This window comes from Apostichopus japonicus, chromosome 16, assembly GCF_037975245.1.
Source record: "Apostichopus japonicus isolate 1M-3 chromosome 16, ASM3797524v1, whole genome shotgun sequence".
In the NCBI taxonomy this organism is placed as follows: domain Eukaryota; kingdom Metazoa; phylum Echinodermata; class Holothuroidea; order Aspidochirotida; family Stichopodidae; genus Apostichopus; species Apostichopus japonicus.
In genome coordinates, this window is record NC_092576.1 from 13038722 (window position 1) to 13053610 (window position 14889).

The 14889-nt window shown below is 36.8% G+C and overlaps 1 protein-coding gene across 1 annotated transcript in view; it reads left to right on the plus strand.

The window, feature by feature from the left end:
* The first annotated feature begins 2341 nt into the window (after positions 1-2341).
* Positions 2342-14889, plus strand: part of LOC139982047 (uncharacterized) — a 14657-nt gene continuing 2109 nt past the window's right edge. The window contains exons 1-5 of the mRNA XM_071994548.1: positions 2342-2710; positions 5138-5467; positions 11449-11703; positions 12537-12656; positions 14876-14889. The exon at positions 14876-14889 is cut by the window's right edge and continues 123 nt beyond it. Of these exons, the coding sequence (XP_071850649.1) occupies positions 2632-2710; positions 5138-5467; positions 11449-11703; positions 12537-12656; positions 14876-14889 (798 nt within the window). The 5' untranslated portion in view covers positions 2342-2631. The remainder of the gene's footprint in view (positions 2711-5137; positions 5468-11448; positions 11704-12536; positions 12657-14875) is intronic.

Here is a 14889-nt window from a genome sequence, read left to right on the forward strand (position 1 = left end):
CAAATAAATATTTAATAAGTTTTAAAATGATTTTTTTTCCTTTATTTTGGGTAAGACGAAGATATGAAATATGTCTTTTAAACGTGCAGTGGGGAAAACACCAGCTGAATCAACGTACTAATCGGTTCCTAGTTCCGAGATGGTTATATTAGATTTGGCCTTAAAGTAGGGACTTTTTGTTTTTGTGTACAGTAATACAAATAGCCTAGTTACAATGCTTCGTTGACTTAACTTCCGTCGTGCCAATCTGCTAATTAGCATATGAATACTTGATCACGTATCAGCGACGTGGATATGCATGGCAAATGAATATACGAAACGTGTAAGCTAGCTCTCTCCATCAAAGATATATACTCATAACAGAGATTGCTGTCCCAGTGGCTCGTGTGTATATACATAGCCTATATACTGTGGCGGACTGGCCACACGGGCATGTTAGTTCGTAACACAAGAACGTGCTATTGGCAACCCGTCCGTGCTAACGGACTTTACGTAGATTTTTTCCCCCATTGTTTTCAAGCATGTTGTCACAAAATGCTTGAAAAACTAAATAAAATCCACTCTCAAACATATATTTTTGTCTATATTTGTTTACGTTTTAACTTTTCTTAGTTTAATCAAGGGTTGCTTCTGGAAAATTATTTTTGGGTCCTTTTTAAATTTGAGAAATATAGCACCATTTTGCATCCAGGCATTCCTTGACTTCAAAAAATCTCAATGGGGAGGGGACCACCCCTCCCCTTAGACCCCTCCCCCAGGACGGCGATCACTACCGGTATGTAAGTATATCAAAGAATAATGGCCCGGTCTTAGGTGAAAAATGCCCGGGCCGGTTTTGAGAACCAGTCCGCCCCTGGCTGTGGGTTACTATTGAGGACTAGTACCAGTGAAACAAAGATGGCGGTTGTTGGGGCGGGAACGAGTTCACTTCAAAGAGAATCGCTTTCGTCGGATATCCTTCTCATTAATACAAATCGATACCGTGGTGTCAACCGTCAGTCATATTATACCCTATATACAGTGTACGTTCAGTAGGTAATGGCGTATGCCCGTACTTGTTGTTATATATACGTATATGAGTATATTCCTACAGGTGAATCCCATAGGAAAAGTATTGTAGGACCATGGATCTATGAGTTTTGGAGAAAACAACGTATCGAATTCCATTTTTGGGGTAAACATTAATGAAAACAAAAAGGTTTTATCGTTTGTGTGGGGGTATTTGTATGGGTTGTTTTTGTACGTTAATTAGCACACAATAACCGCATAGGTATATCTAACCATGGAGCTATAATCTGTTTATAGCTCCACGATCTAACGTAGTCGCGGAGCTCATGCGGAGAAAACACAGGCGGTGGTGTTATAGTACTTAATTGACAACAGAGCACCATAAAATACAAAGAAAAAATAAACGCGAGAAAGAATGCCACCATGAATTGTTTATGCACAAGCAATCATACGGTATGCAAAAACTACGATAACTTTTAAGTGGCATGAGAAACATCGTTTATTATATCAAACTTGTCGGCCGGTAGGTCAGTTGGAGAAACGTTTGAAAGTGTTCCGCTTTAGTAAATTAACTTTTACTTCAAGTAGGTATTTCACGTTCCGATCTGCACCCTACCCCCACCCCTCCCCCACCCCTCCCCACCCACCCCCCATTCTTTAGTGCATTGTGTACAGGCGCCAAAACGTAACATATACTTTATATACAATGTCGCTTGACAGCAATGGTGTATCTCCCCCTCCCCTTTTTAAAGAGGAATGGCTGTCTAACCTATATGTCCCGCACCACAATTTAATTGTTCCATTGACTTACACACTAAACTCGCCACTTTCAAGACCTGCAAAAACATAGATAAAAAAAATCTTTGATATCACCTTCGATCCTCCCTATTTTTACACCATCTTTAACTTTAAAATTACGCTTTTTCATATAAAGGCAGAAAAACAAAACACAAACAATTTTGGTAACTGATAGTATGTTATAAAACAAGCATTACATTAGGTACTTTTACCTTTCTCCGACAATGGTTAACCTTTCGAGCGGATGTACACTACTCTAATAGTGGTACCTATAGTGAGTTATAACACTTCCCGCTTCTTGTTCCTTCTTCTGTCATACTCCTCCTCCCCACCCCACCCCCCCCCTTTTTTGCATACATCGATGTTTTGTGTTAATACAACACGACACGTCGAATGGCACCTCTTTAGCTCGGTAAAATCAGTGTCTGTGGTTTAGTCCCCTCTATGATTTTTTTGGGTCGTACCACTTTCACACTTGACTGCTCTTTTTAAAGGGAGCATATAACAAATTGATTAACCTTGACGTCTAAGTCACCCCCAAAAGAGAGAAAAAGGTAAAAAGAAGGGAAAAGCCAGAATAAATTCGCTTCGTACATTACAAACACGAAGGTTGTTTGATTTGGCATTCAGGCGAGAACACAGTGTCCTACATTCAGTGTTTCTTGTGGCTGTTGGTATTAGACTACATTTCCTAATTTCGGAGATAATTAATTTCTTTTCTTTTTTAATTTCAAGTCGTGAGAAATAGACAACGGATTGTTTTGCCTTGTTTATTTTGTGTCTTTCTTAGCATATTATAACAAGAAGGAGAATTAATATTCGCCCATGGATTCATTGGTTGGACTGCTTGTTTGGTGCGCGGTGCTAGTAACTTCGGACGGAGCTTTGCAGGGGGGTACAGATGGTGAGATATATATGCTATGTTTAAGTTTTTACAGTTTATGTCATTCACAGTATCTATACAGCCGTAGCAGCCTAGCGTATGTATCGCTTAAAAAATGTTGCTTGTTTTGTTGAGTTAATTGTTTTTCTTATCTTACTTTTGGTTTAGACAAAAAAAAAGAAACATGTTAGAATTGATGAGGACAGGTAGGGGGTTAGGGATAAGGGGTATGGGGTATGGGAAGGAGGTAGGGGAGAGAATAGGAATGGTAGTTAGACACAGCGGTGTGTGGGAGGGTGGTGTTAGGGTGGGGAATGAACATTCAACATGCCCTACCGGGATAAACTTTTTTGTTTCATAGAGAAGTGGCAGAGGGGTTGGTGAGGGTGAGAGGAGTGGTGGGAAATCGAGATCGGACCACGAGGAAGAATATGTCACTTTACTCTTTCTTGGGGGCAAAGTCTACGTAAGTGATACTTCCACGAGTTTTGTGGATATATATTTTTTTCTGGTGGATGGAAGCCCATAGACCTGATCTATCCTTACCATACTCCACTACTCAAGTGGTTGCTTTGCGAGTACAATCAATTTGTTCATAATAACTTAACTGTACAACATAATTACCGTACTACTTCATAGGAATATAAGCCTGAAGAAGTGGTGTTAAAACTGGCAAACAGATTTAGAATACTTTTGATCAAAATAATAATGTGGAGATTGTCTTACGCGGCAAATATCATTTGTTTATAGTTGTTTAAATATACGTGCAAGCCCCTGGGAATTATATTGAAGTGAGCTATTTTTCAACTGGAAGACTTCCTCGATAAGGCAAAATTATATCATGTTGACTTTTCGGTGCCACGGCATCCCTTCGATTCCAGAGAGCTCATAGCCCCCCCCCCCACCACACCAGCCCCACCAGCACTCCTCTTTTCCCTTCCTGTCGTGCTGGTATTGCCTGGATTAAATGTTGCCAATCACACACACACACACACAATCGCACACACACAAATGGATGCGACATATTTTGAAACGAAACAAATGTTGTATATTTTACTATTTCAGAATTATTCTTCATTTGACCTTATGTATAGTATAAACATATACAAACAGACTAGGAAGTAAAGGAAGGGTGAGGGGCTAATGGCATTGCCATCACCCCCCCCCCCCCTCCATCTGCACCCACCCAATCCCAGCCCTCTTGCAAAGAGAAAGGCTTGCTTTATATTTCTAAGGAGGAGATGAAGAACGAAAGAAAGCTAAAAGCGAAAGGGGGGTGGGGGAGGGGAGGGTGGGAAGGGAGAGAAGAAAGCATCATACAAGGGACGAGAGAGTCACCTTGTGCCCGGGGGTCAATGACGTAACCGGCGAAACTTCTTGCACTGTTAATTTTTCGTGAAGTTTGTGAAGTTAAATGTCAATTTTGACGAAAGGAGCAAAAGAGGGGAAGACGAAAATTTGGAAAAGTATAATCACGGGCCGTGCAACTGTGTACGACTTGGCTCGTATATGAGTGTGTCTGTGTGTGTGTGGATTCGTAGGGAGGTGGGGAGGGGGCGGGTGGGGAGGGGAGCAATCAGGGGGGTACGTTACCATGGCTCGGGATCAATAAGAGGCCGGGAAAAATATGGGCTGTAATTTTATTTTCATAATATGTACTTGAAGTCTTCTGAAAAAGAGGGCCCACGCAAGTTTTTTCCCATAAATAGGTATATACAGGTATAAAGCAGATACTGATATCATCTGACAAGACAACGAATTTTTGAATATGCCATTCTCTCACCTATAACAAGTTATGATATTTAACGATTCCCCAGCATGTGGGAGGGACAAAGGCAGGATATAGGATGATGTGTCATTGGAGTAGTGGAAGTGGGGGAGGGGGTTGGGACCGTGAGAGGGGGTTGGGAGCTGGAAAACACATTAGTTCTCAACTTCGTGACCCGACATTGTTTTTAAATGTAAGATATGGAAATAATAACTTAGTGTTCCCATCTTGTGTTGCAGTTTTAAAGGCAGTAAGACGTTTTAGTATTAATATTGGTTCCTGTGTAAAAAAAAGGATAAAAAATGGCAAAGTAGATATCTTTTAGATATAAAGCACATTTGTCAATTTTGCCATGATATCAATTTAATTATTATGATTATGATTACGATTATGATTATGATTATGATTATGATGTTGATGATTATGATGATTATGATTATGGTTATCATTATGATTATGATTATGATTATGGTTATCATTATGATTATGATTATGATTATGGTTATCATTATGATTATGATTATGATTATTATGATTATGATTATTATGATGATTATGATTATGGATGATTGTAATTATGATTATAGTTATTATTATTATTATTATTATTATTATTAGTATTATTCAGACACCATAGTAGTAGTAGTAGTAATTAAAGATTATCTTTTCGTCGAGATCAGATCCGGTCGGTATATCCTTCCTCGATTGCGCCGGTTCTTCTGTCCTCGCCAGAGCACCCACCAGCCAGGAAGAGATAAGCATCTATACCTCGATACCAGAGGTACGGCTGGGGTTCCCCCAGAGGTATCTGGACATGATCAACGACACATACGGCGGCGATCACTTCGAGTTTATGAGCGAGCAACAGTTCATATTGGATAACCGTCCCTTGTACGGCGACAAACTCGTGATCGGTGATCAGAGGGACTATGCTCTCCAGTTTCTGGTAGATGATGGCGACGTACCTACCCGCTGCGGGGGTTGCTTTTATCAAGCATTGGTTCAAAACTGTGAGTTGCAGAATACATTAAGTTATAATGAAGATGGCAGGCTGTTTAAAGCGTATCTTAAACCCCCTCCACAGCCCCCTCCCCCTTCCCCCCTCCATAAAATACAAAACAAAATAATAGTTGAAACCCCATCTTATCTTGTAAGTAATTCGAGGTATGGTTCATTGATCGTAACCACTAAAATGACCCCATCCCTTCGATTATATATATATATATATATGTATATATATATATATATATATGTATATATATATGTATATATATATATATATATATATATATACATATATATATATATATATATATATATATATATATATATATATATATATATATATATATATATATATATATATATATATATATATATATATATATATATATATATATATATATATATATATATATATATATATATATATATATAGTTGGTTGGTTGGTTGGCGTCTATCTTGGCGCAGAGTGCTCTACGTCCAGTGGACAGAGCGGAATATGTGTTGATTACGGAATGCCAAATGTATCAAAAATGTCCAAAACTATATAAGCATGTCCAAAATAATATAAGCATGTCCAAAAAAATATAAGCATGTCCAAAAAAATATAAGCATGTCCAAATTTATATAAACATATCGAAACTAATATAAGTATGTCCAAAAATAATATGATCATGCCCAAAATAATATGAGAGTGTCGAAAAATTATATGAACATGTCGAATGTAACTGCTAACTTCAACTTTTTAGTGAACATTTTGGCATCTGAATTCACGCCATCTGTTGCAAAATATCCCAAAAAATATAAGCATGTCCAAATTTATATAAACATGTCGAAACCAATATGAGTATGTCCAAAAATAATGAGAGCATGTCCAAAATAATATAAGAGTGTCGAAAGACTATATGAGCATGTCCAAAATATAAAAAAAGTGTCGAAAAATAATACAAAAGTCTCGAGCGTAACTGCTCGATTCAACTTTGTAATGAACAGTCAGGCGTTTGAATTTTACGCCATATGTTCCAAATATCAAACTTTTTATTTTGGTATGCTGAAAACAAAAACACCATATCCAGCGTAACTTAAGACGATATACAGTTCATCCATTACCGTATTAGTGTGTGTGTTAATATTTTAATGATATTTCGATCAAGAACGATTTTATTTTCGAGGAAATATTAGTTGAGTTGTTTCGTAGCGAGAGTGATCAACCTGGCCCCAAGGTGCTGTAACTATCAGTGAGTTTAATACGAAGAACCACTGTGTCCAACATTCCACGCGGTTTAATCAATGATATGTAGTTGGCGAGTTCTTCCCACGTTTCCATCTTGAAATTTAGTTAAAAGTTGAGAGTGAAGATTAAACGTTGAATACCCCTAACCTAGGCTTATTTTTTTTAAATTCTGGGCTAGTGTCCGACTTCGCCTGGTAACCGTAATTAAGTGTCACAATTTTCCGTTAAAAAAGTAACACAGTATAGTAGTTCATTTTCACTGTCAACGTACGCATGTGTGATAACTACTGTACGTTGTTAGCGCTTGTGCATGTTGTACGTACTTCGCACGTGAACTTCTTTGCCTTCGCAACAATATATGAATAATCTCAGCACCTCTAGGCAGGGCGAAACCACTCACATTACGTAGGGATGTAAAAAGGAAAAATGTTAGGTGATGGTCTTGTTTTTACATATTTTGAATTATTTGCGTCACAAAAACAGAAGAATGTTTCAATAATATATTGTCATAATGATAACCATTGTGTCAGTTGATACAAATTACCTCTAAAGAAGGTATTGTAAGCTAATTTTTTTTCGACATACCAATATAAAAGTTCGATATTTGAAACATTTGGCGTGACTTCAAACGCCAAAATGTTCATAACAAAGTTGAAGTTAGCAGTTACACTCGAGACTTCTATATTATTATTCGACACTCTCATATAATTTTGGGCGTGCTCATATTATATTTTGACATACTTATATGTGTTTGGACATGCGCGTATTATTTTGGACATGCTCATATAGTTTTGACATGTCTATATAAATTTGGACATGCTCATATAAGTTTGGACATGCTTATATTTTTTTGGATATTTTGCAACATATGGCGTAACTTAAAACGCCAAAATGTTCAATACAAAATTGAATTAGGCAGTTACATTTGTCCCTCTTGTATTATTTTTCGACATTCTTTTAATATGTTGGACATGCTCATATAGTCCTTCGACACTCTCATATTATTTTGGACATGCTCTTATTATTTTTGGACATACTCATATTAGTTTCGACATGTTTATATAAATTTGGACATGCTTATATTATTTTGGACATGCTTATATTGTTTTGGACATTTTTGAAACGTATGGCATGCCGTAGTTGAGACTAGTGGAACACCAGTTGTTACAACTACTAGTGTTTCACTAGTCTCAACTAGTATCAACATATATATATATATATATATATATATATATATATATATTGATATATATATATATATATATATATCTATATATATATATATATCTATATATATATATATATATATATATATATATATATAAATATGTATCTATATATATATATGTTCCGCGCAATTTACCGATCTGCGCTATCTTAAGATTGCGCTGCGCGTTCTTCGGATCCTATAATTGCGCACCGATCTTAAGATTGCGCAAGGCCCGTCTTGCGCGTTTTATCGATACTGCGCTATCTTGCGATCGTAGCTGTATGGAGCATCTAAATCAGGTGATGGTGTCGGTACCTCATTAATTTTCTGCAACACTCTACTGACGTCATCATCAATCCTATGGGATGCCAAGGTGGAGATAATTCACGTCAGTTCGTAGGTATAATAAGTACTTAAAGGGACGGCTATAGGCAAGTTTTTTCTAAAAAAAAAAATCTTTATTTCGCAATAAAAGTTGTATAGCCTACAAAAAGAGTCCCTCTAAAAAATCAGTTTTCATTGGGCATGTTGATTTCCTTTTTGATGGGGATCAATTTTGTCTCATTTCATGCATGTTCTAAAATTATTCATGAGTTTTTCAGGTTGAACTGTGACACTACTAAAGGACAGTACTAAAGAAGATCAGCAACCAGTCTCCTTTTTCAGTCGGATTTCATCATTCTTATTAATCGATGTCCTCTCTGTTTAAGGATCTATTAAAACACATCCTGTCAATGATTAGAGTTTAAGAAATTCATGTAATAAAAATAAATCCTGTCAATTGTGTTAACAGGTTCTTTATTTACAGCACACACATTAAAGCTAAAACATTGGAATTCTCAATGCAGTGGCTGGCAACATTTATACAATATATAGATAATTTCAAGTTTACAGGATCATACAATGCATGATATTCGTCTTCATTCATTAACAAACTTAATGATACAATCATTTGCTTCTAAATGCTGCCATAAGTACATTAGGATCGCTCCTAGTGGTATGAGTTAAAATGATTAAAATTACATCGTAATCAGGCACAATGATAGATTAAATAAACATTCTGTGGTGGTAAAAGGAGCTGAATTCAAACACATAATTAAACAGTTATTAACAGTGAATAATGGACTGTGATTGGTCTAATGTTACTTTTTGCATTTTTGTTGTTTAACTAACAGAGCCCTGTTCAAATGTTTTCACATTGCTAGGACTGTGTTCTGGTCCGGCTGCGTGCGCGGCTGTACATGTCGTATGGTATTTTGGATTGCGCAATGTACCTAGCAAGTTTAAATTTAACGATCATTTTTTTTAAGACGAACTGTGCGCAATCACTCGCGGATCCAAGGGGGGGGGGCAACGGGGGCCATGCCCCCTCCCAAAGGTGAGCCAAAAGTGTTTCCGAACATCCGCTAAATCATATGATTGGAAATTAAAAAAATCGAGAGGAATAGCAGTGGTAGACTAGTCTAAACTTTTTCGTTTTCTGGTTTTAAATTAAATGTATGATTAAATGAGGATTTACAGTTTATCACCATTTTGCAGTTACAGGCTGGTTGTAAGAAATTTATAACCTATGAAAAATAAAATTTCTTGAGAAAGATGATCCCAAATTTGTTTCATAAATATTTTAGGAAACTTTTTTTTAGAAGTAAATTAACATCACCATTGTACACTTTTGTCGCACCAAATTGCATCTGGGGGGGCACCCCCTCCCCTTTGACCCCTCCCCCATATCACTCTAACGTCACTTTGGCCCCTCCCAAACAAAGGCCCTGGATCCGCCAGTGTGCGCAATGTGTTTGAAAAGATTTTCTCTATATCCTCTGCTGGTTAATTGAAGTAAAATAATAAAAACATCACAAAGAGGGCAAACACGTTGGATATAACAATTTATTTTGAACTGCATATCGTCATTTGAGTGTGTACTTCTCACAACTACTAACGTTGGCCACCAAGGTCAGTTCAATACTAAAAAGTCACCAAACTGATTCACGCATATAAGGGCTGCATAGCCTAATGTTAGGCCTAGTTTTGACACTCAGCACTGGTATATAGCGTGTGCCGATCGTAGCTGACAATGTCGTCTAGCAGAAAAGCTTTCTCTTGTTACAATTTACTTTCAAATTGCGAAAAAAACAGTAAGAAGGAGAAACCAAAGTCAACAAATGATGGATGGAAGCTTTAACTTTGTTTTTTTTTTCTCCAGTATTTACAATTCACATTTCGGTTTTCTTAAAATAAAAAAATGTACCGAAATTCGGTCGGAAAAGACCGATTTCGGTACTAAAACCATTTTTCGCGATTTTCGCGAACGTTTAAACGAACGAAAAATCGGCCGTTTAAACGTTTAGGTCTTTAAACGAAAACTCACAGCCCTAACATTGGCTACCCGTATTTATTCATTTTGTGTTGCGTAGAATTTGGTGTGTTTGATATAAAGAAAAACCTTGACCCCTCCTGCCATGTTCTTTCCCGTACAGGCCTACAGTTAACACTAGCAGCTTGCTATTAACAGCTTGCGCAATCTTAAGATCGGTGCGCAATTATAGGATCCTAAGAACGCGCAGCGCAATCTTAAGATAGCGCAGATCGGTAAATTGCGCGGAACATATATATATATATATAAATGAAAATCGTAATGAGTTGGGAAATCAAGAACAGTGAAAAAACCACCGGGATTCCAACAACGGGCCTTCTATATATATATATATATATATATATATATATATATATACATATATATATATATATATATATATTGATATATATATATATCTATATATATATATATCTATATATATATAAATATGTATCTATATATATATATATAAATGAAAATCGTAATGAGTTGGGAAATCAAGAACAGTGAAAAAACTTTCAGCCTCCACCGGGATTCGAACAACGGGCCTTCTATATATATATATATATATATATATGTATATATATATATATATATCTATATATATATATATATATATCTATATATATATATATAAATATGTATCTATATATATATATATATATATATAAATATAAATGAAAATCGTAATGAGTTGGGAAATCAAGAACAGTGAAAAAACCACCGGGATTCCAACAACGGGCCTTCTATATATATATATATATATATATATATATATATATATATATATATATATATATATATATATATATATATACATATATATATATATTGATATATATATATATATATCTATATATATATATATATATATCTATATATATATAAATATGTATCTATATATATATATATAAATGAAAATCGTAATGAGTTGGGAAATCAAGAACAGTGAAAAAACTTTCAGCCTCCACCGGGATTCGAACAACGGGCCTTCTATATATATATATATATATATATATATATATATATATATATATATATATATATATATATATATATATATGTATATATATATAATAATATAGTCTACCTATACGGTAACTTACAGCATGTTGTTACTATCATATTTATCATGCAATTAGAAAATTGAAAACGGTTATCCTTCTCTATCTCTCTGGTAATGAACAGCTTCGTACCGACACGGATGTCCCGCAGACATCATCATAGATGTCCCGACAGATTGCGTCAGAACGTCCTTTCACGTTGATTGGATAGAACCTTCTGACGTCACCGAGGAAAGTGTTTTCGTCACTCGTAGTGATATTGCTCGCGAAGGACCTGCTCCAGGGGACGCCTTTAATCCAGGGGTTCACACCATCTCGTACAGACCTACAGAGAGGAATTCTGACTTTGAAAATTGCACGTTTTCAGTTACTTTGAATGGTATGTTTACCTTACAGCGTGGTGAGGGCAGTGCAGATCGGAAAATATATCTTTTGTCTTTATCTTGTTCAAGGAGACCAGTTGAACTAATTGGGGTGGGGTAGGGGGTAATCTTGGGTCCTTTTGACACTGGGATGCCTAGGCACGCTCTATGGAATAAGCCATTACTTGGTACAGGGGTGCTTGTAAATGGGACGCGAAGTGTACCGCTGGTATGTACACGCAACCACAACACTAAGCCCAACTAAGTTTGATGATCCATCATGGAAAGCATCATTGATAAGTTCAAGTCATTGGACATAGGCTTATCCTTTTTTTGTGTGTTTGGACAACGCGTAACCATTCCACCGGGGCAATTATGGGCCGTATGTTTGGGTATTTAGTTAATATAAGGTGTATGCAAGCGTGTGTATACGTGTGTATGTATATTGATATTTGTTTGTGTTTGTTGATTTATAAAGCGTTTTATAACAGCGATGGGTTTCAAAGCGCTCTTACAAACGTTATTATTACCCCATGATAACCTGTCCCAGGAGACAACCCCCCCCCCCCCCCGCCCCAAGTCGGCTGCAGTTATATAACTGCGTACAATTGACGCGTTACCTCACAGGTAACCATTTATTCCCTGGGTGGAGAGAGGCAATTGAGATAAAGCATCTTTCCCAAGTACACAACGTAATGAACTAGGCAGGAATCGAACCAGCAAACCTTTTGATCACAAGTCCGACTCCTAAGCCAATTAGTCACTACGCTGTAATACTTTCCGAATCCGTATAAAGTTTAAAACGACTTGGACAAGTCTCATGGTTTCACGATAATTCTCTACATTACAGCCAATTGCCCTTCCGACAACGTCAGGACTATCATTGGTCCAATGCAGTTTGGCTCAACGCGAGTTAGTTCATTTTCTAATTCAACTTTAAGATTCTGCCCGATGTCTTTCGGCAATATGAGTAAGTAGTTAACTACCACGTTTGTAGGTTTTTCGTTGTTGTCTTCTTTTACGTTAAAACCGCCAATTGCGGTCAAATGTATTCGTTCTATAGAGTAGACCGTCCAGTTATTCAATATATTAAATAGAAGTAAAAATTCATAAAAAATAAGCAACAACGACAGACGAACGGATATACATTTCGGAACCTTGTTGCGCCAAACGAATGTCAATGAATTCAGACCCCCCCCCTAAAAAAAATTTCTTTCAGAATTTGTTCTCGTAAGTTATAAGTCAAATACTTATATTGAAAGAGGTAATCAAAGCAGAAATTTAAACTATTGTTAAGTTTTCGCCATAATTTAAGCAGAAGAGAAGCGTTGCTAGTCGCTGATTATCAATTGCATTATTGAAGGAATTTTATATGGACAATTTATGTAAAAAAGAAATATATATATATATACTATAAACAAATATCAACAGAATGAGCTGCTGTTTTGGCAATTGAATCAAATTTGTATTTATTTGTATTATGACTGAACACATGGCTAGACTGAGTGGCAAAGGTAAGATATGGAAACAAAGACTAAAACAACATAATAGTGTTTTAAGATCAGTGCATGGGGAAGGGGAGGGGGAAGAGGAGGGTGGAAATCAGAGGTGGAGGCAAAATTTCAGAAAGGAGGGGTGTGACCCTGGGGTCTGTAAAGGGGACTCCCATGTAGGAGGGGTGCTTTTCCATGGGACAGAAAAATGAAATTTTAGACATCAAATGGTGCATATTGATTGAAACCTTTTTAAGACTAGACGTTAGGTCTATAATAATGTCTAAACACAAGGTTTGTGCAGGCATTTGATATTTTAGTGTGAGGTTGAAGCGGAGTGGGGTTGAGGGTGGAGTTTTAGTTTAGTTTAGTAGAAAAAAAAGGATCAGGAGGGTCCCATCAAGGACCCTATAGGAGAGAAAGAAAAAAAAACTGAAGACACAAACACTCAGACCCGATTACAATGCTTAAAGTGTTTGTCCAACGCATTCTTAAACCAATTGACACTACTTGCAAGTACAACTTTCTCAGGCAAACCGTTCCACTCATTCACAACCCTATTAGAAAAAAAGTTAAATGCCGAATATTAATCCTACTTTGTGACTTTTGGAGTTTAAGACAATGACCTCTGGTACAACTGCTATTAGCAAACATGAAAAATTCGGTAAAAGATAAATTGTCAAAACCATACACAATCTTGAAAACCTGAATCAAGTCCCCACGTAACCTCCTAAGCTCCAGTGTGGTGAGATTCAACAGTTGTAACCGCCTCATAAAAAGGAACAATCTTTAATCTTTAGTAGCCCTCCTCTGGACCTTTTCAAGTACTTCCTTATCCTTAGCAAAATGTGGGTTCCAAGCCTCCACAGCATACTCCAGATGAGGCCTAACCAACAGCTTATAAAGCCTGACTACTATGTCCTCTTTCAGAAAACTGAAGTTCCTCTTGATCATACCTAAAACCCTATTACCCCTTGTAGCAGCTTCAAGACAATGTTTAGGAGGTTGCAGAGATGAGTCAATGTAGATACCTAGGTCTCTTTCAACAAAGACCTCCTGTAACTCCACACCATTAAGATTGAGTGTAATAATAGTCATAATTATCATCAGGCAGTTATTTTTCGACGGTTAGGTGGATACGAATGCGGGAGAAGCCCGCAGTGGATTATGGATTACAACTTTTCACGCCCGGTGGCTTCCAATTCAACATTCCAACTCAATTTGGAATCATTTCAAGTTAAAAAGTCATTTTAGATGGGAAAACCGTAGATTGCACTTGGATGAAAAACCCGCCTTTTCCAGTATGACCCAGCCGAAGATCGAACCCCGAGCCTCCAGCCTTTATCCACTCGGTCACAGCACCGTGTATTCCCACCCAACCCCCCCCCCCCCCATGTGTCCGCGTCTAGGGGAAGGAAATGGCATAGAGGGAGATGGTGGCAGACACCGTGACATATATATATATATACCTATATATATATACATATGTTATATAACACTAAATTAGGCTTGTTATATTAATACGCAGTACACGTAGCAACAAAAAGGGCCCGTAGTATATTTGCCACTTTTCCTCACAAATATATTACATGTTATGTGTTTACATCATACACATTTTATCATGAAAATATAACTGTTATTATATAGATTGGAAGCAAATGTTCTGTAATAATTATCACGTAATTTATTGTGACAGCTTTGAGTACGGCA